Here is a 27,374-nt window from a genome sequence, read left to right on the forward strand (position 1 = left end):
ATAGAAAACAAGAGCACGATAAAAAACACGTCAAACAGATTAATATATATTGTACACCGTGATATCATTCATAGCCCTGTTCCACTTCTTGAACAACTTGATTACAATATGCCCTTAAGACGTTATTATTCCAACAAGCGGGGCTGGCCTAAATGTGAGTTGTCCTGTTCTGAGTTAAATTATTCAATATGTTTATATTTTATATTCTTATTGTTTTATATTTGTATGTTTTATCGTTGCTGTACACCGCCCTGAGTCCTTCGGGAGATGGGCAGTATAAAAATTCAATTAAAGTTAAAGTTAAATATAGCCCTGTTTCCTAAATAAAAATGCCACCCGGAACTTCGTTTTACATAGCTGGCATAGCTACACAGGTGGTTTTACATAATCTGGAGCCTCTAGCTTCTGGCCTCTGAGTTCACCAATTTTACTCTAGAAAACCTTTCACAAGCTCTGTTGCCATCTCTATAAGAGAGGTCTGATGATTTTAAAATTATATGACATTTATATACATAGCTATAATTTTAATGATTAGATATAGTGTTTTTTAATGTTTTTAATGGTATTAACATTTGTATTTTTGTTATCCGCCCTGAGCCCGTGAAAGCGGGGAGGGCGGAATATAAATGTAATAAATTAAATTAAAAAGAAATAATCTCCTGACTCAGCCTTCCATCCGTCTTAGGTTGGTAAAATGAGTACTCCATTTCCTGGGGGTAAAGCGTAGATGACTGGGGAAGGCAACTGCAAACCACCCCATAAAAAGTCCGCCAAGAAAACGTAGTGATGCGACGTCCCACCATGGGTCAGTCATGACTTGGTGCTTGCACAGGGAGGGAAGATCTCAGAACAAGCTCCTCTCTATCAGAGGGCACTTTTTTTACTGCTGATTTTAAATAGCACCCTGAATAGTGAGCATTCCCTGCCCCGCCCCACCCCACCGTAATATAACCGCCTGCTGATCTGTCCGTCTTGCATTTGCCATGGCATGTATGTGCACACACGCACATACACACACACAGACCCCAGACACACGCAGAAACTCACCTTGCAGTGCTTGTGTACAGGCTGCTTGGAGGCTGGCTCACGGAGGCACTCGTTGCCGGGGTGGATTCATACTCTGAAAGGACAGGCTCCGAACCAAACTGCAATGCCCCAAACTGCAAGTTAAGTCCCGAGATATCCGCAGAGCCAGGCATCTCCACCGCCAAAGCAGGAATCTGAGGAGGGCAGAGAGGGCTCTTACTACGGCAAGCGCACAGCGCTGCTTCCCCCTTTGTCAGTCTCTTTGCAACCCACTGTGAAGCCCCACAGGCAGCCCAAGCCAAGCAGCCGCTGCGCACCTTACGGTCCTCGGCCATTTCCTACCTTTGATGTCAAGGATGCTTTCTTTTTCTGTTGCTTCAACTTCTGCTGGGCTGGTTGAGGGCTGGAGGACTGGTTGTCTGAGGAGCCCGGGGACATCTGGGGAACTGGGTTGGTTTTGCTAGCCAGAGGGGACGATGGGGGCGGTGGGGCTGCGACGGAGGCTGTCACCACAGGCTGCTTGTCCTGCAGGAACACATCCATCATGGTGGAGGTGGGTGGGAAGGCCTGGCGCTTGGCAAATGGGCTGTGCACCGTGGACTCCGACGGGTTCTTCAGATCTGTTTTGCCGGAAGGAAAGCAAAAGTCAGGTCAATACAGCTTCACCTTTGCAGTCAGGCCCGGGCAGGCGAATCCCCTGCTTCTATCAAATACTCAGCACCAAGAGCGCTTGCACAAAGTCACACGTGCTTCTCTCTTGTGGTATTAAAATACTGTGTTTCACAGCAGGCTCTCCTATTGGCTCCTGCTGGAACAGCTGGTAACGAGCACACAGGCTCCAATCTTAGCCCAACCAGAGAGGTTCTGGTTACAACAGAGAAAACGGGGCAAGCAGAGCTCAGCAAGAGGAACCTTCCTGCCTACTCTACGCTGCAGACTCCCCTGAAATTCTGCTCTGAGGATCAGGAGACGCCCCTTCCCTGCACAGATCAGAGATGATGTGGGAGTTTGCAGTGCAAGAGGAAACTTGTGAAAAAGAGTGTTGTCTTAACTGTAAGCCCCCTCAAAGAGCCTGCTGGAGAAGTGGTATAAACAAAAAATTGATTTTTTTTTAAAAAAAAGAGGATTCAAACCAGCATCTGGAGCGCTGCACAGCTACAGGTAGGGAGAACCATCAATATCCAGCGACTGAAACAAGGGTCTGTCTTTTTTTACATAAGAATTGTCAGAGCTTGATGGATCTTGGCGGTGGGGGGCACTAGCAGTGCCATCCTAAACAACTGAAGTTAATGGGCTCAGCAGGGTGATCCATTTCACCCACGTCAAACCCACATTCGGGCTCTTCTACATGCATCAGACTTGGCTTTGGCCAGCTTATCCTTAAGAACCACATCTCGTTTCTTGTACCTACTAGGATTGTTGCAGGGCTATATTCCTGCACGCCAATCAAAGGTGACGTCACCCAAAGTACTGCCTTGTCTAAATTCAAAATTCAGGCTGTCACACACTTTTAGTCCTAGGAGGAGATGCCCTCAAAAAGAGCTGGTTTGTTCCAAGAACCCCAGGCGGATGTCCAGCTATGCATTAGCGGGACTCACTCTGCCAGTGAACTCAGTACTTGCTGTGGCATACGCTGTCCCCCCCTTTACGGCTATGAGAGAGCCAGAAAGGGTCTACTGGTATGCAGCATGCTGTGGGCACCCTATGAAGCCAGCAAGGATGGCCAGCACCCCACGCAGAATACCCTGTTCAGCCAATGAAGAACTAGCAGGTCATCATATGTTAAGAATAATCAGATCCGTCTCAGAAAGCCACGTCAAGCCCAAGAAATGAAGTGGCTGCTACCCCACAAAATGCCTACAGCCAATTCAGGCATCAGCGTAGGGGAAGAACACTGAAGGACAGAGTCCAGTTAAAGCTTTACCACTTTACGATGCATGGACGCTAATAGATGGTTTGAACATCAATAATATCTGAATATGGAAAGCTCTGTTGTGGCCCCCATCTTGTGGAACAGCCTGTCCAGGGAGGTCAGGAGGGCTTCCATACCTCTGTCATTCCACCAACTTTGTAAAACTGAAGTTGTTCAAGAGGGCTTTTCTGTAAGGTTATACTGTAATAGAATGGTTCTGGAAGGCGCTTTATTAAGGAAAAGGAACTGCGGACTATACCGCAGTATATAGGACAGCTCATCTGTTTGCCGCATGTATTATCCTGTTGTTGCTGCATCGTCTCCTGCTGACATAATACCATTTTTTCCTTCGCTGTATGTGCACTCTGATCATTTATTTATTTATATAGCTGAGCTTGGATTATAGAACCACAGGGGAAAAACCCAACAATGCATGCAAATATATCTCTATATGGCAACAGGACATTTGGTCTCTGATTATCTGCTCCACCTTGGCAGCTTTGATCATCTGAACAGGGCCTTCTGCAGGCACATTCTCTTACGGAATAGCCGGCGTGGTAAGGTTAGGAGGGCTCCCTTTCTCCTGGCTTTCCATAAACTATGCAAAACTGAATTATGCAGGAGGGCTTTTCTACACAGGAAGGAAGGAAGGCAAGGCTGCACTGTAAGGAAGTGGTTCAGAAAAATGCTTTGGTAAAGGGATAGGGACTCAGACGTACGACTGTGATTTCTATACTATTGTAAGTATGCCCCTACTAGGTAATTCCCCCATTGTTTAGCGTGTCACGTTTATTTGCAAATGAACAGTTTCAGCTCTGTGTCCGATTTCCGCTCGTTTTCAAATTTCTGCACTCTAGCCCCGACGGCACTGTTTATTGGATGTCCCAACCACTCATCGTATTGACTCGCACTGTGTGGTCTGCCTTGAGACACAGCGAGCCAGGCGGATTATAAGCAATGTGCATAACGTTTTTAAATACCCTCCTGAGCTGAGCCATGAACATCACAGCTTTGCCTCCGGAACAATTCTGTCCTGCACATTTTGCAGAATAGAAGCACGGAGGCCTTAATAGCTTCAGGCAGACCGTTCCACAATGTGGGATTCAGATTTCTGTAATCCTAATCCTATTATAATGCTTATCAGATGTCTAATCATATTGACTGGATTGACACAGACTGTATAATCCGCTGTGAGTCTCCGAGAGACGAGTGGATTATAAATACAGTAAGTAAACAAACCTATCAGGGAGAAGGGCTAAACCTCGGCTCTTCGACACCCTAACTTCTCCCAAGGGACAAAGTTTTCCTTTTGGAAGAGAGTGCCTTCGAACGTCACCAAGCCCAAACCCAGAATGCGCATGTAAAACCCATTTTTTACAGCGCACTCCCTGCATCCGACGACACAGGTTCCTGGCTAAGGAGAGCTCGCACCTCAACACCTTTCTCCGGCCACAAGGTGCTCCCAGGCTCTCTTTCCCGTGCACGCCTTTTCTGGCTCTTTCCAGAAGCCCTGGGGCCTGCCGATCCCGCAGCGGAGCGGCTTACCGTACTGCACCAGAGATGAGGACTGGGTGGTGGCGCCTATATCCCAGGAGGCCGCGGCAGTGCCGCTCCCAGCAGGCTGGGGGTGCTGGGCCGCCAGCTGAGCCAAAGCCTGAGCCGTCTTAAACTGCTCAAGGAACTGCGAGCCTGTGGTGGGGGTGGCGGGGGTGCCTTTAGTCTCGCCGACGTCGCTGAACCCCTTTCCCAGCATGCTCACCTGCAAGCAGACAAAGGAAAAGCAAGGGCTACAACAGGCCAGCATGGCATGGAGGCTAAAGTCTGGAAGAATCTCCCCAGACTAACCAGAAGATAGAGGGGGAGAGGCTTTCAGCAGAGCTTCTCTAAAAGCCTCCGCTCCTCTGCCAGGCAGGAAATGAACTGAGAAGTACGGTGATCTCCATCACTAGAGACAGGAAGTTTGGAATTAAGACCCGCCTCCTTGACTGACTGGTGGGTATCACTCATGCTTAGATGCCCTTTCCTCAGAGTGAGAAAGAAAAAATACTTCTCTTTTGTGCTTTAAGGTGGTATCACCCATGTTAAGATGCTGTTCTTTTGCGTTTTAAGGTAGCTTATTTTTAGAATCTGATTGTGTTGGTTTATTTTCCACTGTCTTGAAGGCCTATCAAGGGAGTAAGGTGGGGCATAAACACACACAGGGAGGACCCCCTTGGATAAAAGCCAGCAACTGGAGAAGGGGGGAAAAAAACCCAGATAGGAAACAGGGAAAAAACCCACCCCTGATTGGAAAAGGACAGCGCTCTCCAATAACCACAGTACTAAGCCTGCCCAATCCCGATTCGTAATGAGGTTTGCTCAAGGTGGCGATGCACATTCCAAAGCAAGCCAGCCACCCTCTTTGGCAAAAATGTCCAAGAAATGACAACATTTCAGAGACTAGAGCTGGACTTCCAACACTAATTCCAGCCTCTCGGCAGCTACGATGGCTCATCATGCTCCGCAAGAGAAAGCGACCTCAGCGGATTAGTCAGACCTGGCATCGCCTTTCACTGTGCGCAGAAAGCCAACGGCTTAGAGAGAAGGACACGGCCTACGTGGCACTGGCCACACACCTGCGCATGCGGCTGCGCCCTCTCAGCCGAGCAACCAAGCAGGAAGCACGCATTTCCTTACCATGCCGTGGTGAGAGAAGGTGTTCCCTGAAGCGGGCTGGGATACAGTGCTCTGCTTGGAATTGCTGAACACTAGCGGCTGGCTGAGTGTCGGGGCCTGCGAGGAGTCCAGGCTGGGAGACTCATTCTCCAGAGAAGAAGGGGTCTTTCCTAACAGCACTGCAAGGTCGATTCTAGGCAAAGGAGGGAAGAACAGCCCAGGTTAGCAAGGCCGTGCTTTGGTGCCTCCCCCTAGCTCACCACGGACATCCACACACTGCCCTCCTCTGCTTGTGGTCCTCCAAGAGGACACGGCCTTATCCCGAAGGATGTTTGGCATTCCGTATCGGTCAGAGAAGATTCTCCCTCTCTTCAGCTTGTCACTAAGCAGGTTAGGTTGCTTCCTGTTTCATCTTTTTAAAAAATTCACTATGTATTTTGTCCCATGCTGCGGTTTTATCAGACTGGGAGCTGCCTTGTTTTTAAAAGGTGGGATATATTTTAAGAAACCAGCATATGTAAAACCATCCAAACTCCACGGGAGGACTCTGGGTATTCCAGGCGTCTGCTGTGGGCAGGCTCAGCACCCTGGACAGATCTAACTAAATCAGGTGCCAGCAAGTTGCATGTTACTCAGAACCAGGTACCTAATGGCCTGATCCTAGAATCCGTGTGTGCAGTGGCAACTCAACAAAGGGAGCTGCTTAAGGCCACCACCCTCCTTCCCACAGCATTTTTATACACTCACAAAAATTTAGGAAGCTGTATCAGGCACGTGTGGCTTTTCCTGCTGCGTTTAAAGATGCCTGGGGAACAAGGAGAGGGCCCCGGCTCCTGGAGAGGCGGGTGGGGGTGAGGCAGTGGCCGCATGAACTGCCCCTCCCATGAACCACCCAAGCCCAGACCTCTCACCATTGCAGGGCTAGCCATGTATCTATATACGAACAGGATGAGCCTTGAGGTGTGAGAATGGGTATTTTTGACCTGCAGGTCCCTTCCAGAATCAACTGTCAGAATCTTATGCTCTTTTAATTAATACAAGTATTACACACACGCACAGTATTATGGCCGACCAGTGGACCACTGGCAAATTTCTGGATGGCCGTTTAGCTCAGAGATGCAGAGGAGTTAGCCGTGTTAGTCTGTAGTAGCAAAATCAAAAAGAGTCCAGTAGCACCTTTAAGACTAACCAACTTTATTGCAGCATAAGCTTTCGAGAACCACAGCTCTCTTCGTCAGTCAAGGACCAGTCAGCATCTGACGAAGAGAACTGTGATTCTCGAAAGCTTATGCTACAATAAAGTTGGTTAGTCTTAAAGGTGCTACTGGACTCTTTTTCATTTAGCTCAGGGGTCTGCAAACAATGGCTCAGAGCTGATTGATTGATTGGATTTATAATCCGCTGTCCTTGCAAACAGGCTCTGAGTGGATAACATCAGTATTTAAAATTTACATTAAAAGCATAAACAAACATACAATTCAGTATTAAACAATTCTAGGTGACCTGTATGTCCCAATCCCAACCAAACATTCTATTAGGTGGGAGATGAGGTGGTAGCAATGGTCCAGCCGGGGGAAAAATCAAGGGGGGGGGATTACATTACGCCCCCCAAACAGGAGACAGGCAAGAAGGCTCGCCCAGAGCCCAGCCTCAACCAAATGTAGTTCAGTACAGAACCAAAGATGGCTTGTTTAAAAAGAGCCATCTGCAAGTCAAGGTATATTGGAGGAGTAGGTGGGATGCCAGGATAACCAGTATGCCAAGAAAATGACCGGAAAAGATTTTTATGGGACTCTAGAGCCTCTTAGAGATGCTCTAAAACAACGTTTCCCACCTTTTTGAGTACAAGGAACACTTTTTAACATTAAAAATATCAGGGACGTCCCCCACAATAACTTGTCCTATTATAGTATCCACTGACTGATAAAATACATAATGACAATGGAATCAAAATGATAGTGCTTATTGCGTTTCTGGATTCAAAGAACCCCTTGCAATAATTCCTCGGCTCCCCAGGGGTCCCTGGACCCCATGTTGGGAATGACTACTCTGAAAGAAGCGAACAGCTGCCAGGAATTCAAGGGTGGATCATTGCAAAGATCTATGCTAGTGCATTTAAATCAACCGCACAGAGTGCCCGGTGTATATTACTTAAAGACTTCATCTGTGTCACCTCCGAATAAAGGAGTGGCAACAACCAGAGTCTGGTCTGTGGAAAAGTTACTGATTACTAAACCCACATGTCAGTTGTCAGCTATAATAATGTTTTGCATTTTTAGTTATGCAAATAGGTTCTTATGATAGCTCTTTGCGGGTCTTTTGCTCTGAATTTTTAAGTACTTTGGCTCTTTAACTATAAAAGGTTGCAGACCCCCAGTCCAGCTCCTGCAAAGAACACTGGGCTAGCGGAGCTGACCCAGCAAGAACATCTCTTGCACAGTCATGGTCGCAGAACTCAGATTAGTTTATGCCTTCACTTAGAAGAGTTCCTGAACATGCTTTGCTTTATAAATTTAATACACATAAATTTACAACATTTAAATTTTGTAAATTTAATCATAGGGATTCTTGGTGGGAGGAGAGGAATAAAACACAGAACTGAAGTCAGCCCTGTTCCTGATCTAGGCTTGAAGCACCACAGCCTTTCCCCTCCGTTGTCCCACCTTACTAAATGCTGGAAGCCTGACACAGGGCTTGACACAAGGTGAATGTGCAAGTGCGCGTTTGTGTAATTTATTCTGATCTCAGGGTTCTGGGCAAGCGTTCACGTAGTTCTGGTTGGGATAATCCCTCCCCTGATGCAGTCGGGTAAAGGTGCTGCCAGATCCATGGAAGCCAATTCAATATTCCTAAACTGAAACGCTGCAGCTGCAAAGAAAAATGAACCACCTCTGTCCAGCTGTGATGGTCACATTTTCCGCGGGCAGAGGCACGGAAGAGACGTTGGATGCGGTGAAGATCTTGGTCTCCGAAAGCTGGAGGGGAGAGAAAAAAGGAGGCGTCAAGGACGGGGGAAGGCAAATGAATGTCACACACGCAGAAAAAGAGGGAAGGCGAGTGGAAGGTTTACATACATCTTCATTCCAGTCCTCGGTCCCCCACTCCTCTGTCGCTGTTCTCCACGCGCCTGTCGAAAAAGCAAGAGACAGCCTATGAGCAAGTCCTAGGAGCCTCTTGGAAAAAGCTGAAGGGAGGTGTTTTCAAAGGAGCGTTGCAAGCAGCTAAGCAGGGTTTCTGCCCCTTGCCCAACAGACACAAGCTTAGAGGGGAAAACCAGCACACCACACAAGCTTCCCCCCCCTCCCCCAGCCAACACCAAAGCAAAGAGACTGGACCCTGGAATCACCTTGGAGGAGGGAGGGGAGAGTGGGTTTGTTCTCTTTGACCCTGCCAAAAATCTCACGTCCTTCTAGGGAACTGGGGAGGCAGCCCGAGTATTTGACATGTCCACGTAGCTCTGCTGCTACCCGCTCCCACCCTGTAGAGCAGAAGCGCCACCTCCATTCTGATCCCCTTGTCCCCCCCACAAAATGCTCTGTATCTACCCCCTTGCAAACTGGAAAGGCAACACTTCCCTCCGCTGAAATCAAGCTGTTTGGAGACTGACTGGAGCCCTCCTGCCCTTGCCGTGAGCTATGCTGGCAGGAGCTGGATGCCATGGTATTTTTTTACTTTCAAGAACCACCCCAGGACTAGGAGAACGTGGAACTTGTTGGCGAGGTCCCCCCACACAGGTGGGCAGATGTTAAGATTGTGGAATTGAATGATGTGAGCTTCCTCTCACCACGCAAGGGTACTTAAAGTGGTAGTAAGTTTTATAAGACTGGTAACCCCCCCCCCTCCGCCCCGAGTGTCTGGCCACCCACATCCCCACTCCAGCTTGTTCTAAATCGCAGGATTCTCCTCCCCTTGGAACTGGGCTGAGCAAAGGCTCTGGGGGCACGGCAAGCTCATTTCAGGGTCCAGGGGAAGGCGGGAAGGCAGGTCATCGCGTGACTATGGGCACAAAAACCACCTGCCATTTTCTACAAGCCATTTTTAAAGCCCACACGTAGGGTCAGCTAACAGAAAGGAAGTGGTGGGGGGAAGGGAAGGAGGCACACACACACAGCCAGTAAGGGGTTAATCCGTGTAGGCTTTATCTAAGCAAGGGACAAAGTCCCACCCATCTCTTTGATACCCTGGCTGGGCTCAGAAAGCTTTTCCTAGGTTGGTACTAGCAGTCTCTTCAAATGCCCCTGTACTCTAGCAAGACCCCCTCCGCCCCAACACACACCTCAAGTTCTTGACAGGTCGGTGGGGAGGGAAGAGGAAGGAGACTGTAATATTGCACTTCAAAGCAAGCAGATTCTACCTGCTTCAAACCCCAGCATGGTAAGTGACAGCAGCATCCACAACCCAGGTCTTTGGCAGACACGAAAAAAGACTTGAGGGACGGATCTATGGTCATTCCAGCTAGCCACTGGTAGACGAGCTAACAAGCTAAGTTTTGGGAATCTATTACGTTATCAGGAAACAGTTGTGTTCCTCCCATACCAGGAGTGAAGATCACTCCTCCAGAAATGCTAATAAAGAGCAGGGCAATTAACCAGGGAACTGGGTTGCAATTACATCCCCCTCCTCCACCCAATCGACCCTGCAGCACTTTTAGCTTTCCACAGAGGGGCCATCTGTAAGCAGAGGAAAGTCTAGGGTTACTCACTGCACGGAGCTCAACAGAAGTTGTACCCCAGACCCCAGACCCCAGACCCCTATGAGCAACGCCTTTCATGATACACGTGCTTACAGATGTGGTCCTTTCATTCACGTACTCAACATTTTAGGTATACATTCAACATGCATCCTCTGCACGAAGCAGCCCTTTCCAGTCAAACAAATCCAGTGTGGAACATCCCCATTTCCCGGGACTGGCTAACAGGCTTTCCAAATAGGCAGGGAACATTGCAGACTGAAAAGAGCTAAAAATCCAGCTGGCTCCCTTAATTAAAGGGAGGGTAGAAATAGGGAAAGTGTGTTCGACCACAGCATTTCACAGAGCGCAAACAAGGAAGCGTGCTGCCCCTCAGGGGAAGAGCTCAAAGGGCCTCTTGCAGGAGGGGGAACTCCTTGTGCCAACAGAAGGCCACGTAATTAGTGGAAGGGATCCATGAGATCCAGCCCAAGAATTTTTTACTTCTTTTTGTTCACAAAAAGACAGAAGGTACAAGCAGCTCTCCCCCCTCCCCTCTCTACTAACCGAAGGTGCCACACTGCAATGGGAAGAGTGCCAAAGGGGCTTTGTTGGAGGCACTGCAAGTTGGGATATGTGCTCCTCTCACCCGCACCCACACTGTCAAGAGAGTCTCTCTCTACATGAGACGCCTCGGCACGTGTTCAGCAAGTGTAGGGAGACGCAATGTTAGCCAGGAAGTGTAGTTTTAAAAGACAGAGAGGCGGACATCGCTCCTCAGAGGGTCGGTTAATTTCATCTTCACCTACCCAAAGGCTCTGTCAATTCCACCTCTCCAGCCTAAAATTGTGTGGGATCACAACCAGAGGGCAGAGAGGAATGGAAATGGGCTGGAGCTGCCTTCCACAGCCAGGCATGGACCTGGAGAGGTTACAATGGGCTGAAGTTTCCCTTCTGGCATTTCACAGCCCTTCCCACATCTCCAGGGTAGAGCAACGCCTTTGCCCTGCTGCCGGCTCTGTCTTTTTAAACTACCCTTCCCGGCTAACATTGCATCTCCCGACGTGTTCTTCACGTGCCAGACATCTCGTGTCGACTCAGAGTTCTTGCTGAATTGTACAGTATCACATGACTAGCTACTTGCCTCCTACGGCTCGACCACTTCAGGGATTCCTGAATGAAGCAGATCGTTTGGATTTGTTCCAATCTGGTTTCAGGCCTGGTAATGGGAATGAAGTGGCCTCACTCACCCTGGTGGACGACCCCTTCTTGGAGCTGTACGGTAGGAGTGCTATGCTATTAATTTCCTGGACCTCCTTCGGGCTTCTGACAGGATCTATCATGGTATCCTTCTGCACAGACTTTTTGGGTTGGACTGGTTTGCCCTGGTTTGGGTCATAACTTGAAGATCGGTTTCTCAGTGTGGTGCTGGGAGACTGCCGGTTTGCCCCTTTGCCTTTGGAATCCTGCAAGGTTCCACGCGGTTCCGTGCTTTTTAAAAATCTATGTAAAGCCACCGGGAGAGATCATCTGGAGATTTGGGTTGAGCTGCCACCAACGTGCAGAGGACACTCCGCTCTACCTCATGCTTCCAGCAGATCCCAGGGAGAGCGTGGAACCTGCAAACAGGTGCCTGGAGGCAACTTTGGGATGGATGATGGCTAACAAACTGAAACTTAAATCAGATAAAATGGAGGAGGAAGAAGGGTTGTCCCAGAACTTGAGGTATCTCCTGTTATAGATGGGGTTACACTCTCCCTAAAGGAGTAGGTTTGTAGTTTGGAGGTGCCCCTAGAAACCATCCTCCTGTCAGATAAACATGGCAACGGTGGCCAGGAGCGCCTTTCAACAGCTTCTGCTGGAGAGCTACCACAAGACAGTGGGTCTTCCGATATGCAAGTAATGCAGCATAAGGGGGGGGGGGGAATCCCATGGGAGAAAAATATACACTCTGCTCTGTGCATATATTTTATAACATTTAAAGTGCTCAAGTGCTAATTCATAAAAACTATCACAATTCATATAAACAGTATTACAGTACACAATGGTTATACATCATAAAGTGACAGGCAACACTCTCGTCCTGCATGCATCACCCACACTCAACATGCAAGGGAGGTAACTCCGGGAAAGATAAATTATACAACCATGTCCGTAAGTCTCTTATGAGAAAATTCGTATTGTGTTCTTCTTTTTGTTGTATGTCTGGACCAGCGGAGAGATGAAAATCCAGAAGCTCCACCGGTCCAGACATACAACAAAAAGAAAAAAGAACACAATAAGAATTTTCTCATAAGAGACTTACGGACATGGTTGTACAATTGTCTTTCCCGGAGTTAGCTCCCTTGCATGCTGAGCGTGGGTGATACATGCAGGATGTGTGTGTTGCCTGTCACTTTATGATGTGTAACTATTATGCACTGTAATAATGTCTGCTGGAGAGCTAGCAGCAGCTCTTCCTGGGCAGGAAAGAGATCTTGTCATTATGGTGCATGCCCTAGTAACATCTGGATTAGATTACTGCAAGGCCCACTTTGTGGGGGTGCTCTTGATGACTGTCCAGAAGCTACAGTTAAGTTCAGAATGCTGCCAAAACGTTGACTGGAGTGGGCTGTAGGAGCCATATCAATCCAGTCTTGTTCCAACTACACTGGCTCGCAAATTGGTTCTGGGCCTAATTCAAAGTGTTGCTATTGGACTTTAAACTCCTATATGACTTATGGTCAGCACGCCTTAAGCCCACCGTCTCCCATATGAGCCTGCCTGTCCACTCTGGTCATCTTTGGAGGTCCTGCTTTTTGGATGCCTCTGCCTTCCGAAGCTAGGCAAGTAGCAAGTGATAAATGGCTCTCTCAGACATTGCACAAAACTTTGCCTCTCCAGGGAGATTGATCCGTGTCCCTCTATTGTTCTTTTCTGTCAGCAGGTGAAGACTTTTTTGTTTGGTTTGGCATATCCCCAAGAACTGTTACTAGCCTTCCTCCTTGGATTTGATGCTATACGTGTTTATGTTTTAATTAAAATAATATATATAACATAATTCAAGTGTTGTTTGAATGTTGAAATGTTTTAACGTTTTGATGTTTTCCGCCTTGAGGATTCTATCTGGGTGGGGAAAAGGTACAGAAATATTTTAAATTAATAAAATAAATATTCCTGAAAGGAAGGTCCTAGATTATACAAATTCAGGAGTAGCTATTCTTCAGGGGCAATTTACACAGTGGGTTATGAAATTGGCTGCGTTTTTTCTCAACTGTAGCCGTCCCAGTTACAATCGCTACCTGGCCATTAAAGGCAAATAAAATTAGAAGACGGGAAAATTTCGGAAGAGCTGAAAAAAGCTCCCATAAAATACTCTCTGTTTTGGAATGACAGAAATACTTAAGACAAGGTTTTACCAAATCAAAAATGTATAGAATGAAGATCTTTTTAAAATATAAGACAACATCCAGCATTAGTTATACTGTAGACACACTATATTTTCAAGGAGATGTTTTTAGCTTAAATGTGGTTAATTCTGTCTTCAAACGTATTACTGGAGTTCAAGGTTTTCAGTGTTATAAAAACCTCACCAGGGACAGTCTTGTACAATTATAATAGAACTGACCACATATCAGATGACTACTCTTGTTTACTATAAAATTTATGCTTTCCATTTTTACAGTTATTTTCTCATAACTCTCAGATAATAACAATTAATACCCACATGCTAAGGCACAGGGTGCTGTAGGGTACAGGGTATATTTGCAGCTTTTACATCACCCGCTACCTGTATCCAGTCTAAAGGTAGGACTTTCTGCATTCAAAGAGGATGTTCCATCGAGCTATGTCCCTTCTGCAAATATGCCAGATCCTATCACTTTATAATGCGGAATTGTATTTTTTGCCAAGATTTCTAGGCTGCTGGGTCTCTACAACAGACTGCAGTTTCAGTTATACAGGCACCAAAGTCATTTCCACAGGGCTGTTAGGGCAGGGGTGCGCACTTGCAAAATTACTGTTTTAATTCTGTATCTGAAAGTCAGGCAGGCCATGAATATCATTTTCTTTAAAAATCAGGTTTATTGTTCTGAAAATCTGTTCAAGAAATATCAGAACAACACTTAATGAGAACTATAATTATGCCCTTCCTGACCTCCCCATACAGGATTAAAAACATAACCTCATCCCATCCTGAGACTGCAACAGTGGAGAGAGAGCAGGAGGGCCCCTGCTGGTCAGAAGTGCTTTGGCCTTTTAACTTTTAAAGGGCCATTATTTTCCATGGAAAGCCCTGGCCTCCACAGCCTGGCTCCAGACTCCGGAAGTAATGGCCCTTTAAATTTAAAGGTCCCAAGCACCATCAACCACACAGGGGAGGTGAAAACAGAGGGCAACAGACATGCCCTCTTTTTAAAGGGCCAACGTGCCACAGATTTAGGGAGCGCTCCCTCCTTTCACGCCGACAGAATCCCCAATTTCAATATTATTGGAAGTGGTAATATCAGAATTGGGAATCCCACTGGGGAAGAGGGAGGCATATCAGATATTGTAGACCCATCCCTCAAAACATCAAGCATTTTTGCAGGTTGGTAATATCCAACTGCACACACCCCTAGGGGTGGCCAGCTTTCAGTCTCATATGGTCTACTTTTTTTTCCTGAAATCCCTGTGGTGTCACGTGCTAACACAATTCACAATGGTAGAGGGCACACCCAGGATCTCTTAACAAGTAAGGCATAATTGACCTGACCTCTGCGACGTGGAGTCCGCACTCTTGCTTAGAAAGCAAGTGTTGCTATGCTGTATATGAAGAGGCGGCATGTCAACTGTTAACCACAGTGAATCTTTGAAGAAAAATGGGATATAAATATTCAACAATAAATGCCCAATATTGAGTTGGCTGCAAAGCACTGCAAGTGGCGCTCAAGTCACAGAACAGAGTTTTATTCCTTCTCCCCGTTGCATCAACCTCTTCCCCTGGAATGCTGCTGTGGGGGGGTCAAGGGAAGTCCAACAAGGCCAATACAAGGCACAATATAGGAATCTGCAGCAGGATAGAGGAATTGCTGGAAACTGCCACTATCCCAACTGCAGAAGTTTGGAATTAATCCACTGGGAACAGTATGTGTGTGAGGGGGGGGGGGATCTGTTGTTGTCATTCCCCCTTTGTGAGCTTCCCAGAAGCAATGCAGTTGGACACTGGTGACAAAAGGAAGCTGCACCAGAGGGCCTGACCAAGCCAGGCAGGTTATTACATCTTATGCTTGAAAGGTCAAAAAGAAGGAAGCCATGGGCAGTGGAGGGTGCAGCTAAAACAAAGTACACTTCCACCTCAAAACCCACCCACCCCATCTTAAACTCCTCCCTTTAAAAGGCAGGTGGGGGGAAGGGTGGGGTCACAGCATTAGTAAAAGCACAAGCAAGAATGCACAAATACTTATGACGGGTACAAAACACAGATGGAAAGTGATGAAAAAGGAAAGGAACAATGACATATCCACAGATATATTCCAAGTGCTTTTTTAAAAAAATAAATAAATAAAAAAGAAACACAGGAAGAGATCCGGGGGCAGTTAGTGCACCTGGATTTCTCGTACCAGGAGCAGTGTCAAATTTTCGGGGATAATTTGACCCCTCACCCCTAATGTAATCAACTCCTGAAATGAAACAGAAATAAGAAAAGAAAAAACAAAAAACCAACAGTGAAATTTTTAATACGTGGAGAAATGAGGAGGTGCCATCACCACCCGTTCCCCACCCCATCTCCCTCCCCACCCCTCCCCCAAAGTACCTGTGGATATTGTTTAAATTAATGAAAAAATACATACTTAAAATGTTGCTAACTAAATAATGAGAACGTGAAATGAGGTGTGCATTTTGAAAAGCTTTCAGCAAGTTAAACCGGCTCCCCGGGCAGAGGGGTAAAAAGGTGAGGAGCTGTATCTTCCTCCAACAGAAGTTCTAGTTAGTTCTGGACAGGGCTTTTTTTCAGCTGGAACGCAGTGGAACGGAGTTTCGGCACCTCTTGAAAATGGTCACATGGCCGGTGGCCCCACCCCCTGATCTCCAGAAAGAGGGGAGTTTAGATTGCCCTCCGCACCAGTGGCACGGAGGGCAATCTAAACTCCCCTCTGTCTGGAGATTCGGGGGCGGGGCCACCGGCCATGTGACCATTTCCACCGAGGGCGATTTAAACTTTAAAAAACTCCCCCCTTGTTCCAGCTGACCCAAAGTGACGTCATTGTGCGGTCCTGAGTTCCACCACCTCTTTTCCCAGAAAAAAGGCCCTGGTTCTGGACCACAGACAATTGGGAGGGGAGCCGTGGGAATCTACCGACACGAGATGTTTGGACGATGATGCTCTTTCTGCTTGTTTCCCATTTCTAATTCACATGCACTGCCCAACTACGACTCCATACTCTGGGCACAACAGGCAGATTCAACTTCAGTGAAGTTCTTCCTGTTATTGAACACGAACTGTCGCTTGCCAGTTCAGATCCGATGCAAACTCTGGTTTGCGTGAAAAAGGAAGTAACTTATGGAATCAGAGCACTGGGAGGAAGAAGGAAACTTCCAAGCCTTTTTTTTCCAAAACCACAGCACCAAATTACAGCTCGGTGTTACATAAGAATCAACCTTTTCCATCACAACCCGAGCACCTTCTTTCTGTCCCCACCACTTCTTCAGCATAATAAACTGAAGTTATAACTCAACTCGGTAAGCTCCTCTCTATTGATTGCCTTTTTAAATGAAAAACAATTGTATGGGGGCGGGGGGGAGGAGAGATGACCTCTTCAATATTGCTAGAAAAATGTTCTACTGGGGTCAAAGAGGAGCCTGCCAAATGTGGAGACCCAGGATCCATTTCTCACTCGTTCTGTGGGAGAGTCACAAATGAGCAGGATGGTGGACCGCCAGGGCGGAGGTAAGAAGAGAGACGCCACATAAATTACCACCCCAGCAGGGAAGAGGTGGAAGTGCGCCACAGAAACGGGAAGTAATTTTTCCCTTGGCACTTGATCTGTGGCACAAAGTGCTTGCAATGGCTCATGGCAATACCCAGCTAAAAGCTCTGGCTGTCTCTTTCACAGGTCTTCAGCAACCTCGATCTTCCTTAAGTAAAACAGGATATGCCCCTATACTCCTGAACAGGGGGGAGTCCTGAATGCTACCACGTAAAGCCACTCTAATGCCACGGGTGCTGACAGGCTGTTCAGAAGTCTGAGGGAGAATAGGGATGGCTTTTAAAAAAATTTAAAAGGCTATGGGATGGCAAAGAAATCAGGCCAACTGACTGGACTGGATTCCGCACCCGAACCTTTAGCAGCAGCATTTACAAATTCGTTTAAAAAATAGAACTCAGCAGATAGGTAACCAACTCTCATTCTCATAATGGAAAAGTGATCTAATAGTTTAGAACATTAATTCAGGGAAGAAGCGTTCCACAAAAGTGGGGCACTGGCCTGCGGTATTTTCTTTTAATCATGCTAGGAAGACAGAGTTGACAACACGTCACCATAGGAAGCAAAATGCTACTGCTGAACCGTTGCCCTTTAAACCATTCCCACCTCTAAGCGCATAATAACATTTGATTCATATACTGCCCTTCAGGACAACTTAATGTCCATTCAGAACAGTTTACAAAGTATGTTATTATTATCCCCGCAACAATCACCCTATGAGAGAGGTGGATGGGGCTGAGAGAGCTGTGATTGACCCGAGGTCGCCCAGCTGGCTTCAAGCGGAGGAGTGGGGAATCGAGCCCGGTTCTCCAGAACAGAGTCCTGCCGCCGCTCCTAACCACTGCACCAATTCCTCCAGTTCAATGTTTCAATTCGTCTTTTGCAGACAACTGCTGCATTGGCACCCGAGTTGCCTGTGGCTTGGGAAAATGCCCCCAACTTAAGCCAGGATCACCAGCACACCACCTCACAAGAGTTCAATGGTACAGCTGAAGTGCTGTGAGTTACCACCGTGTGTCTCAAAGGAAAACTGGTTTAGCAGAGGAACCACGCAGGCTTTCCAGTCCTGCCCATGACCAATAAGGAAATGATGCACTCTCTCAGGCTCCAAGTTCCCAATCCCTAATGCAGTTTAGAGTCGCTACTCAAAAATCACCCCCCCACACACACACAAATCCCTTTAAGCATACTAGGCATGAATACGGTTCCTTTGCATCAAGGGGTATCCAATCCACATTAAGCAGCCATGAGCATGAGTGTGAATCAAGTGACCACAGCCATACAGCAGACTCTGAACATGAGGGGATCCCCAACGCCTTGGCTTCCGGTAAGTTGGCCAGCAGGACACCAGTGCCTGCTCTGAATTAGGGACACCCCCAAAAAAGAATCCAGGTCACTTACTCGTCCCATCATCCGGCTCAAAGCTACCAGTATTGTTCCATGTGTTGTTGTTACTATTTCCATAACCTTCTTCCGTGCTGGCAGGCTCTGCGTAGTCCGCTGGGTTGAAAGTTCTGGAATTCAGAGCAGGGTGAGAATGCTTACAGCGCAGGCTTGCTTGGCCATCCCACTAAACTTCCCCACTATAACGAACCCGGAACAGTTATTGTCTCTGGCGACCGAATGTCCATCCAAGCTCCTTCTGCAAACAGGTACCATTCTGAATGCTCAGTTGAGCTCTTCTGCTAACTGGGCACTCCTATCTATACAGGAGTATGTCTCAGAGTCTCTCTTCACGAGACACCTGACACATGAAGAACACGTGTTGGGAGATGCAATGGTAGCCAGAAAAGGTATTTAAAAAGACAGAGCTGGCGACGGGGCAAAAGGCTTTGCTATACACCGAAGCTGTGGGAAGGGGCTGTGAAATGCCAGAAGGGAAACTTCAGCCCATTATAACCCCTTCAGGTCCAAGCCCGGCTCTGGAAGGCAGCTCCAGCTCATTTCCATTCCTTGCTGCCCTCTGGTTGCAATTCCACACAATTTTAGACTGGAGAGGTGAAGATGAGATTAATTCACCCTCTGAGGAGCAATGTGAGCTCTGTCTTTTTAAAATATGCTTCCTGGTTAACACTGCATCTTCCTACACTTCACAAACATGCACCAAGGTGTCTCAGGTAGAGAGACTCGCTGTCCTACCCTCTGGGCCAGAAGCAGCAGCAACTCTGTACCTCTCACAATGGACTGCAGGAGTCATACCCGCCCCTCAGAACTGCCTTGGGCTATGCCCTGCTCTCCAATCTTCTTTGCCACCTACTGCTACCCTCCACCCCACCCCTTCCCAGAATTCAACACTGATGCCAACATGAACTGCAGAAGTGTCTGTTCACCTTCTCAGCAGGTACAACTTGAATTGATTCTTGCCATGCTTGCAACATAACCTGCCATCCCTCTGCTGTCCACTTTTACTCAAACACAGCTGTGGTTAACCCCACCACCATAAAAAAAGACAGACCGCCCCCCCCCTCCCAGCCACTTTTGCGGAAGCTTACCCCATGCCTTGAGCCGAGAACCTTCCTCCCCGCCTTCCAGATCCACCTGTTTAAAAATAAAAACAAATATGCGGACGCTTTCAGCAGTGAAACCTCTATAATAAAGAGGCAGTGCAACTCACTGCAAATTCCTATCAGTGTAAAAGCAGTGCTTTCTGTATCAAAGATTGCCTCCCAAAAGAGATCCGCACGCACAGTCCATTTAAGCAAGTCTTGAAACCCCTTCTGTGAAGCGTAACTTTCAGCTGCTGGATATGCTACTTAGAGCTCCAATTCCCATCGTTGAAATTATTGGATTGTTTTACCAATGGCACAATTAAGCTGCTGCTCCTGGCTTGGAGAACGCCACTGAAAGGCAGATTAAAAAAATATTTTCCAAAGCAGCCGCGACAGCTGAGCCTCAGCACAGCTCAAAGGAGAAGAGTGCCCAGCCTCCTTGCTACCTGTTCTTGCTCACCTCTGCCTCGCCCACGCCCCCGTCGTCCTCTCTCTGTGCCTCTTCCAGAAGATCCACCGGTCTTGCCACCATCCAGTCCGTTCTCCTGGCCCCGAACTGGAAGATACAAAACCTCTCAGACTGGCACGAGGTTCAGTTGCAAGGTCAGAATTGTGGCAACAGACAGGATGGCACACTCAAAGGTGGGGGAGGGGGAGCCTCGTATATTGTGCTAAACGTTAGTGTATGTCCGGGCATGTGCCCAATGCCAAGGTATCGAGGATAAGAACAGTTATGGGAAGAGAGGAAAGACAGCAATGCCAATCCCAGGATATTGATTTGGAGTAACATGCCAATGCTGAATGTACTGATTCAGCATCATTAACCTCCCAAGGTTTCTAACAATAGACAACCATGCTTTTTTCCCTAAAGGAAACGGACAGACCGATCTAATACGCAAAAAGGTCCATAGGCTGCAGAACAGACAACAGAGAATGTAGGGAAAAGACTTGGTGGGATGTGATTAAAGCAGCCATCAACACACAAGCTAAAGATGTTTAAACTTGTGGTTCAGCATTTGCATAGGAGCTAAAAAAATTCAGGTGCTCTGGGCAACCTGGAGCCTTGGAGAGAACTATTTCTCTTCCCCCCACCCCCCATGCAGGGGTGGCTGAAAGTGTGTGTGTGTGAGAGAGTGTGTTGTTTGTTCCTAGGGAATTCAAACTTTCCTCCCACACCTGTGCACTGTACTGCTTTTGAGGTTCACTATATTCCCAAGAATGCTTGAAGATCTGGAAAGCCTGAAGGATACCAAGTTCAGGGCCTCTGATCAAGAGTTTACACCACCAGCAACCTCTCCCTCTGGTCTAATCATCCCAGCCTCCACCATGATGAAGTTACCACTTTTCACCAAGTTACAATCCGTACACTCTCTTCCGCGGCTTGTGCCCCGGCCCCTTCTTGGCAATCCTCCACGTCGCCGGCTGAAGTCTCTCTCCCTCTCTCGGTTCTCTTTGCCTTCTTCACTGGGTTCCGTTTGCCCACTGTCCTTCTGTCCTGAAACACCCTTCTTTTTGCCAACCATCTCCCAGGAATGCTAAGGGCAAGAAAGATCGACACTATTCACATAACGCTTGATACATGCATCTGCTTACCATGATAACTAAATGGAAATGCCATGTTTGGAAGCAGCATAATACCGAAATAAAAACAAAGGTAAACACGGAAGGGCGGTTTCCCTTCATGTGCTGCTTACAGGCCTCCTAAAGGCGTATGGCTGGTTACTGTGGGAAACAGAATGCTTTGCCTAGATGGACCTTTGGTCTGATCCAGCTAGGTTCTTCTGCACTCATGCAAGAGACTGCCAATTCAGGATACCAAGCTGTGAAGCAGACAACCTTCAGTATCCATCACCTTATAAACAAAAGCTCGACTTAGCATCCCTATTAATCGGCATACCAGGAGAATGAAAAATCTGGAGATAGACTGTAGTTCAGTACTGGATGTAAAGTCAAGTAAAAACCTTCCATCTCCACTCTGGACTCCCTGGAGGGTGGGGGCATCAAGGTAGCCCAGCCTCTGTTCCCCAAAAACACACCTTGCAAAGTGGTTGCTTTTAGAGGAAAGAACAAGATCTGACCACTAGGACATGAGAACTACAGGACCTGGGCCTAGGTGTTGACAAGGCCTCTAGAGAGAACAGCCACTGAGGGCAGAAGCGCTGTGACAGAGACTAGGAACACTCAGCCCATTCCCAGAAAAGTCACACGCCAAGCACCAGGCTGCTTGGAGATTCTTCTTAGTGCATCATGGTGGGAGGAGAAATGCACCTGACCACGGCTCCTCCCTTCCCCGACAGCCCCCCCCCCTCTCCCTCCTTCCACTCTGTGCTGCACGTATGGCATTGGGACCTGCAATTCTGCTACTCCACAGACCAGGAGGCCCCCTGGTAACTCAGGAGAAGGCACCAGAATAGAGCAAGGGCAGATTTGGAATCACTGCAACTGGAACAACTGGGAAACCACACAGGGCATCATAGTTTGGCCATACCCAGCAAAGCCAGAGAAACAAACAGCTCCCCCCATTCATGGCAAACCCATCTCCATAACGGAGCTGCAAATCAGCAGGCTTACCGTGTCTGGATTCCCCTCCAACAGCACGTTGATGGCTCTGTTCACGTCCCCATTACAGTCGTGCAGGGCGATGACGCACTCATCCTGGTTTTTGCCGGTGATGTCAATTAGCTGTGGAAGGGAAACATGGAGGCTCAGCCTCAAGTGGGCACAACTCACGAGCTCGCGGCCACAACCCCACAGCCAAAGCTACCACGCATGGATCAGGTGCCAGCAGAGAGCTCTGGCCCTCCAGCTCACCAATGGCACTGGAACGGTCCAGAGAGAGAGAGAGAGAGAGAGGGAGGGAGGGAGGGGGGAGGGGGAGGGGGAGAGGGAGAGAGAGAGAGAATGCATCCAGGCACCCTTCCATCACGCCTAAATCTGCCTGCACCAAAAACCTCCACCCCAACAGCATAGAATTTAATTGCTTTTGGAGCCAACTGAAAACTGAAAAGCAGGATTAGAAAACGTTGGGCTGCATCCTGCAGGCTCGTTCCACTAGCAGCAGAGCTTTCTTTCAATGCAAGGAATCTCCCCACCCCCAGCACAAGACACTTGCGATGCATTTTTGCAACAGAGGAAAGTGCTGCCCTTAGCAGAATGAAGCTGCAGGATTCAACTCAACATCAATGATTGTATCGTCACCATTAAGTGTGGAATAGGAGACAGAGTGGTAAATTAGGATCTGGACGGTTTGGATCTCCTCTCTGCAATGGAATCTCATTGCATGACCTCGGTTAGTCACTCCTAACCTAAGCTTACAGGGCTGATGTAAACGTAAAATGGAGAATGGGATTGATGTTGTAAGCAGATCTGAGCCCTCGTACAGGGAAGGAACTCAAGGTATACATTTCCAGACAAAAATAATTATACAAAGCGGCTGCCTGTAGGGTGCTGGTCTTACCAGAAGGCATGAAAGGCAGAATGACAGAGAAAGGCACAAGACAGGCTTCCTCCCAGGCCTCACACAAGGCACTAGTTGCACTGCTAGAACTGGGGAAAGCTAGCTTACAGTAGTATCAAGAACTATTACCATCGTGCAGCCTATGGAATTCGAACTGATGGCCATCTTAAGCCTGGGACTGCAAAATACCAGTCCTGCGGACTAGGAAGAGCCAAGGCAACATACGTACAGCCCTTATTTTGAGAGAAGCTCTTTTTAATCCTTCACTGGTAGTTTGCTCCAATGGAAAAAGGAAGGAAGGCACAGAGGAAGGACCCCCCCCCCCAATACCTTGTCTTGAAATGTAAGCTTTTCACAAGACAGGGTGTAAAAGCAACAACCTAGGCAGCTTAGCCAGTGATGAGGGATAGAAAATTTTCACTACTAGTATTTTTCCATGGGAAGTTTTCCCTCGTGGAAAAATCCCCCTCCCATCCCCTCTGCCCCGCTTGAAAGGTCCATCAGCATCCCAAAACCTCACTTGCTTCACTTTCTCCTCAAAGTCAGCGTCATTGTGGTCCGATATCATCTGTGCAAGCCGAATTTGCTCTGCAGTAGCCTGGGACAACAGAGGACAAGAGAGCACTGTTAGAACCTTCCTTTTAAAAAAAATGGAAAAAAGAATGCTATAAGCTCAAAAGATGACAAGAGATCCCTGAAAGGTTTGGGCGCAGTCCGTTGGCAGGGATCTCTAGAAGTTAAAAAAAAACAAGAGGGGCTTTGACTCTGGATTAAAGACACGAAACAGAGAGGAAGCATAGCGTGATCCAGCACACGGCTTGAACAGCAAGGCTCAAGTTTCAACCCCAGTTGATCAGGCCAGTTCAGGTCCTGAGGAGGAAACAATGCCATGAGTTGGAAGATGGCAAAGGATCTGAGCTTCCAGGAGTGATGCATTTTTAGCATTGCAGAGACCCAACAGTACCCACAAGAACTCAAATCAGTCATCAACACCAGGCCATGATAGGTGGCAACCATTGTCTAAATCCCTAACCGTTGTTTGTTCTTCATTTTATGATTCACTCGGATATGTAAGTTTACTGTCACCTTGACAATGAAGCTGCTCATGTGAGTACACCCTAAATTTCTTCCACTGTGATTCAGCACGATGCATGAACTGACCCACCATGTCTACTGCTCCTTTGTAAAACAGAAACAATGACGATCCCAAGGAACTACCATTAAGACCCAGACAAGAGACTGAAATTACTGTATGTGGCATACACTGCTAAAAAAAATCCTCTGGGTCTTATCTAGGGGCTTCAAAGTGTTTCAGGTGCCTGGATACTGAGGTATTTAGATGTTCCAATAGTATGTGTCCAGGAAATTTCTCCACTCCTTTAATGCTAAGAGAATCATAGAGTTGGAAGGGACCTCTAGGGTCATCTAGTCTAACCCCCTGCACAATGCAGGAAATTCACAAATACGCCTCTCCCTGCCCCCCGCCCCCAGCACGCACATACCCAGTGGCCCTTACTCCGTGCCCAGAAGATGGCAAAACACTGTCAGGATCCCTAGCCGAACTGGCCTGGGGGAAATTGCTTCTTGATCCAAGGTGGCAATCGGCCTTACCCTGGGCGTGTTAGAAGGGCCACGAGAACTAAGCCCTGATGTAGCCCTTCCTGCCCTCCCTCTCATGATCTGCCCAGGTTCACAGAATAAGCACTGCTGTCAGATGGCCATCTAGCCTCTGTTTAAAAATCTCCAAAGAGGTTTGGGAACTGATTTTAAAAGGCTCTGAAAAATGCCTCTTCTATTCTCTCCCATTTGCCCTCGCAAGCGAGATCTCTGGCTAGCCTCCAAAGCATGCAAGTTCAGTTGTACGTTAGCAGAAAACATGCCAGGGTGTGGAGGATTTCCCCACCTTCTCCCTTTGTCTCTCAGGAAGACGTTAGGGTCAGGCACAACTATTAGTCACAACTGAAAAGACGGGCACAAGGAGCCAGGACTCCTCCCTCTCCAAGCTAGCAGGGTTTCCATGGACACTCCCCCGCTCTGGCCTCACCTGTGGCCGCTGCTTGTGTTGTGCCTGGTTCTGCGTCTGTGTCTGTTCCCAGCTCCCCCGGGCTCGGTTGGTGCCCACCGATGTCATCATTTACAGTATATACAAATAACAGTATTTACAAGGTAGAACTCTGCAGGAGGAAAGAGAATAAGCAGTTAAAAACAGAGGGAAATGGGCAGCCCATTGCACATGCAGTGCTTCGCGAACTCTTTGGCACCAAAAGGTACAGGCGCACATTCCACAATCAACGTCCTTTTGTGGAATATAGTTTTAGATGGGTTGCCATATTGGTCTGCAGTAGAACAGCAGGATTTGAGTCCAGTGGCCGCTTTTGAGAGTCGGAGCAGGTATCTGAAGAAGAGAGCTATGGCTCTCGAAAGCGTACACCCTGAGAATGTTGTTGGTCTCTAAGGTGCCATTAGACCCAAATTCTGCAGGTCTCAAGGAGCTCTGATTCTCAAAAGCTTATACCCTGAAAGTCTTGTTGGTCTTTAAGGGGCCATGTCCAAGTCCTCCTCTTTGGGAATAATTATTCTCTCAAGCCTACAAGAATAGAACCCTGCACAGATTTGCTCCATCCACCTTAACTATGTGAATTCAGTGTCAACCTCTTCCAGCTTCTAGACTAGCACCAGTACCCAAAAGGAAAAACATCAGTCTTTACTTCTTCTTGACTATTCACCTTTAAGATAAAAGTGTTTGATAAAGCACTATCCCAAGAAAAAGTTTCCATGACTAACGGAAAATCACCAGACTTGTGTTTCAACGCACCACCAAAAGGAACCAAAGAAATACTGGCATCTGACACTGCCAGCAAAACATGTTACGTTTCTTACCCTGAGCACCCAGCACGCCCAAAAGAATATCTCTCTCAAAGATGACCACCACAGACCTGGCAAGCTCATGCCAGGTATGAGATTCAAACCAGCGTCTTCACAGCTCCAAATTTACACTATACAAACTCTCAATGTAACACCAAGAAGTCCAAATTTCATCTAAAGATTTATAAATATAAGCCAAGCTGAGCAAGTTACTATAGAGATTTAGATTTATGCATTTTGAGATATCTGAAAGCCAGTGGCAAGTCAAGCAGAATAATGTTCTAAGTATTCTTGAAGTACAAAGTTTGTGCCATACAGCACGCATGCAAACCAGCAGATGTGTTGCCATATTTGTTTAACCAAGCGGCCAGTACTTCCACCCCAAAAGATGAAATTCAAAGACTCCTTGCGGGAGTTCTTGAAATAACAAGAAAATGTAAAACCTTTGACAGGGAGGGGAATCTTTAAAGAGAACCTATATCCCGAAGTCCCATGTTTTATTACTGAAAGTAATCAAGCCCAAATCAGACACAAGAAAGAAAACAAAAAAGGAACTAGGTATTTGGTAATGGTGAAACTCTCAATTAAATAACCGCAAGTTATTTGGGTAGAAGTGAGATACTACTTTGTCTCCAGGACTCTCCGTTACTGTTCATTATCAACAGCAAGGGATTCCTGGAATTCTCAACAAGCAAAGATCCTCAAAAGGAAGAACTTTCCAGTTCGGGACTACAGGCAGCCTGGAACTACGAGATTTTATCTTGGGAGGTGGGGGAGAGTGGCACACAAAATAAACAATAGGAACCTTCATTTAGCAATAGGAAGACTGTCCCATACATTCAGGGGAAGGAGGCCAAAACCTTTGGCATCAAGGGCTCTTACGTGGCCACTGATCAGTCAAACTGCTTGGAATGGGGCTAGCCCTATCCAACCTTCACCCTGACACCACAATTGTGCATCCATGATTCCTAAAATATGGATCCAGGGCAGTGTGGTGTACTGGTTAGAGTGTCAGACGAGGATCTGACAGGCACAGGTTCAAATCCCCATTTTCCCATGGAAGCTCACTGGGTGACTTTGGGCTAACCACACATACTCAGGGTTGTTAAAGCACATGCCCACCTCACAGAGTTGTCATGAGGATAAAATGGAGGACAGGTGAACAATGTAAGCCAGTCTGGGTCGCCACTGGGGGTGAAGGACGGGGTATAAATAAACGAACACATAAAACACCTTACGGCCAAGTTAACTCTACCAGGCTAAATGACAGGCATGGGGGTAAAGCGGAACAGGAGGAGGCAGGCGCCAATCCTCATTATGCCAGGATGCTCAATAGGAGCTAGTCACTTTCCCCCGA

General features: G+C 47.4%; 1 protein-coding gene across 11 annotated transcripts in view; it reads right to left on the reverse strand.

The window, feature by feature from the left end:
* Positions 1-27,374, reverse strand: part of UBAP2L (ubiquitin associated protein 2 like) — a 54,507-nt gene that overhangs the window by 21,735 nt on the left and 5,398 nt on the right. For 5 of the 11 annotated variants that reach the window (XM_054994727.1, XM_054994719.1, XM_054994754.1 and 2 more), the window contains exons 2-15: positions 25,197-25,326; positions 23,673-23,750; positions 22,267-22,377; positions 21,062-21,230; positions 20,156-20,251; positions 19,699-19,744; positions 18,608-18,720; positions 15,827-15,901; positions 8,668-8,720; positions 8,483-8,568; positions 5,615-5,786; positions 4,484-4,697; positions 1,369-1,646; positions 1,048-1,220 (exon numbers count right to left, since the gene is read on the reverse strand). In XM_054994727.1, coding sequence (XP_054850702.1) covers positions 1,048-1,220; positions 1,369-1,646; positions 4,484-4,697; positions 5,615-5,786; positions 8,483-8,568; positions 8,668-8,720; positions 15,827-15,901; positions 18,608-18,720; positions 19,699-19,744; positions 20,156-20,251; positions 21,062-21,230; positions 22,267-22,377; positions 23,673-23,750; positions 25,197-25,286 — 1,754 coding nt within the window. In that variant the 5' untranslated portion in view covers positions 25,287-25,326. The remainder of the gene's footprint in view (positions 1-1,047; positions 1,221-1,368; positions 1,647-4,483; positions 4,698-5,614; positions 5,787-8,482; positions 8,569-8,667; positions 8,721-15,826; positions 15,902-18,607; positions 18,721-19,698; positions 19,745-20,155; positions 20,252-21,061; positions 21,231-22,266; positions 22,378-23,672; positions 23,751-25,196; positions 25,327-27,374) is intronic. The other 6 variants (XM_054994744.1, XM_054994752.1, XM_054994770.1 and 3 more) reach the window with 2 other exon arrangements.

The sequence above is a fragment of the Eublepharis macularius genome, chromosome 1 (genome assembly GCF_028583425.1).
Source record: "Eublepharis macularius isolate TG4126 chromosome 1, MPM_Emac_v1.0, whole genome shotgun sequence".
Taxonomy (NCBI): Eukaryota; Metazoa; Chordata; class Lepidosauria; order Squamata; family Eublepharidae; genus Eublepharis; species Eublepharis macularius.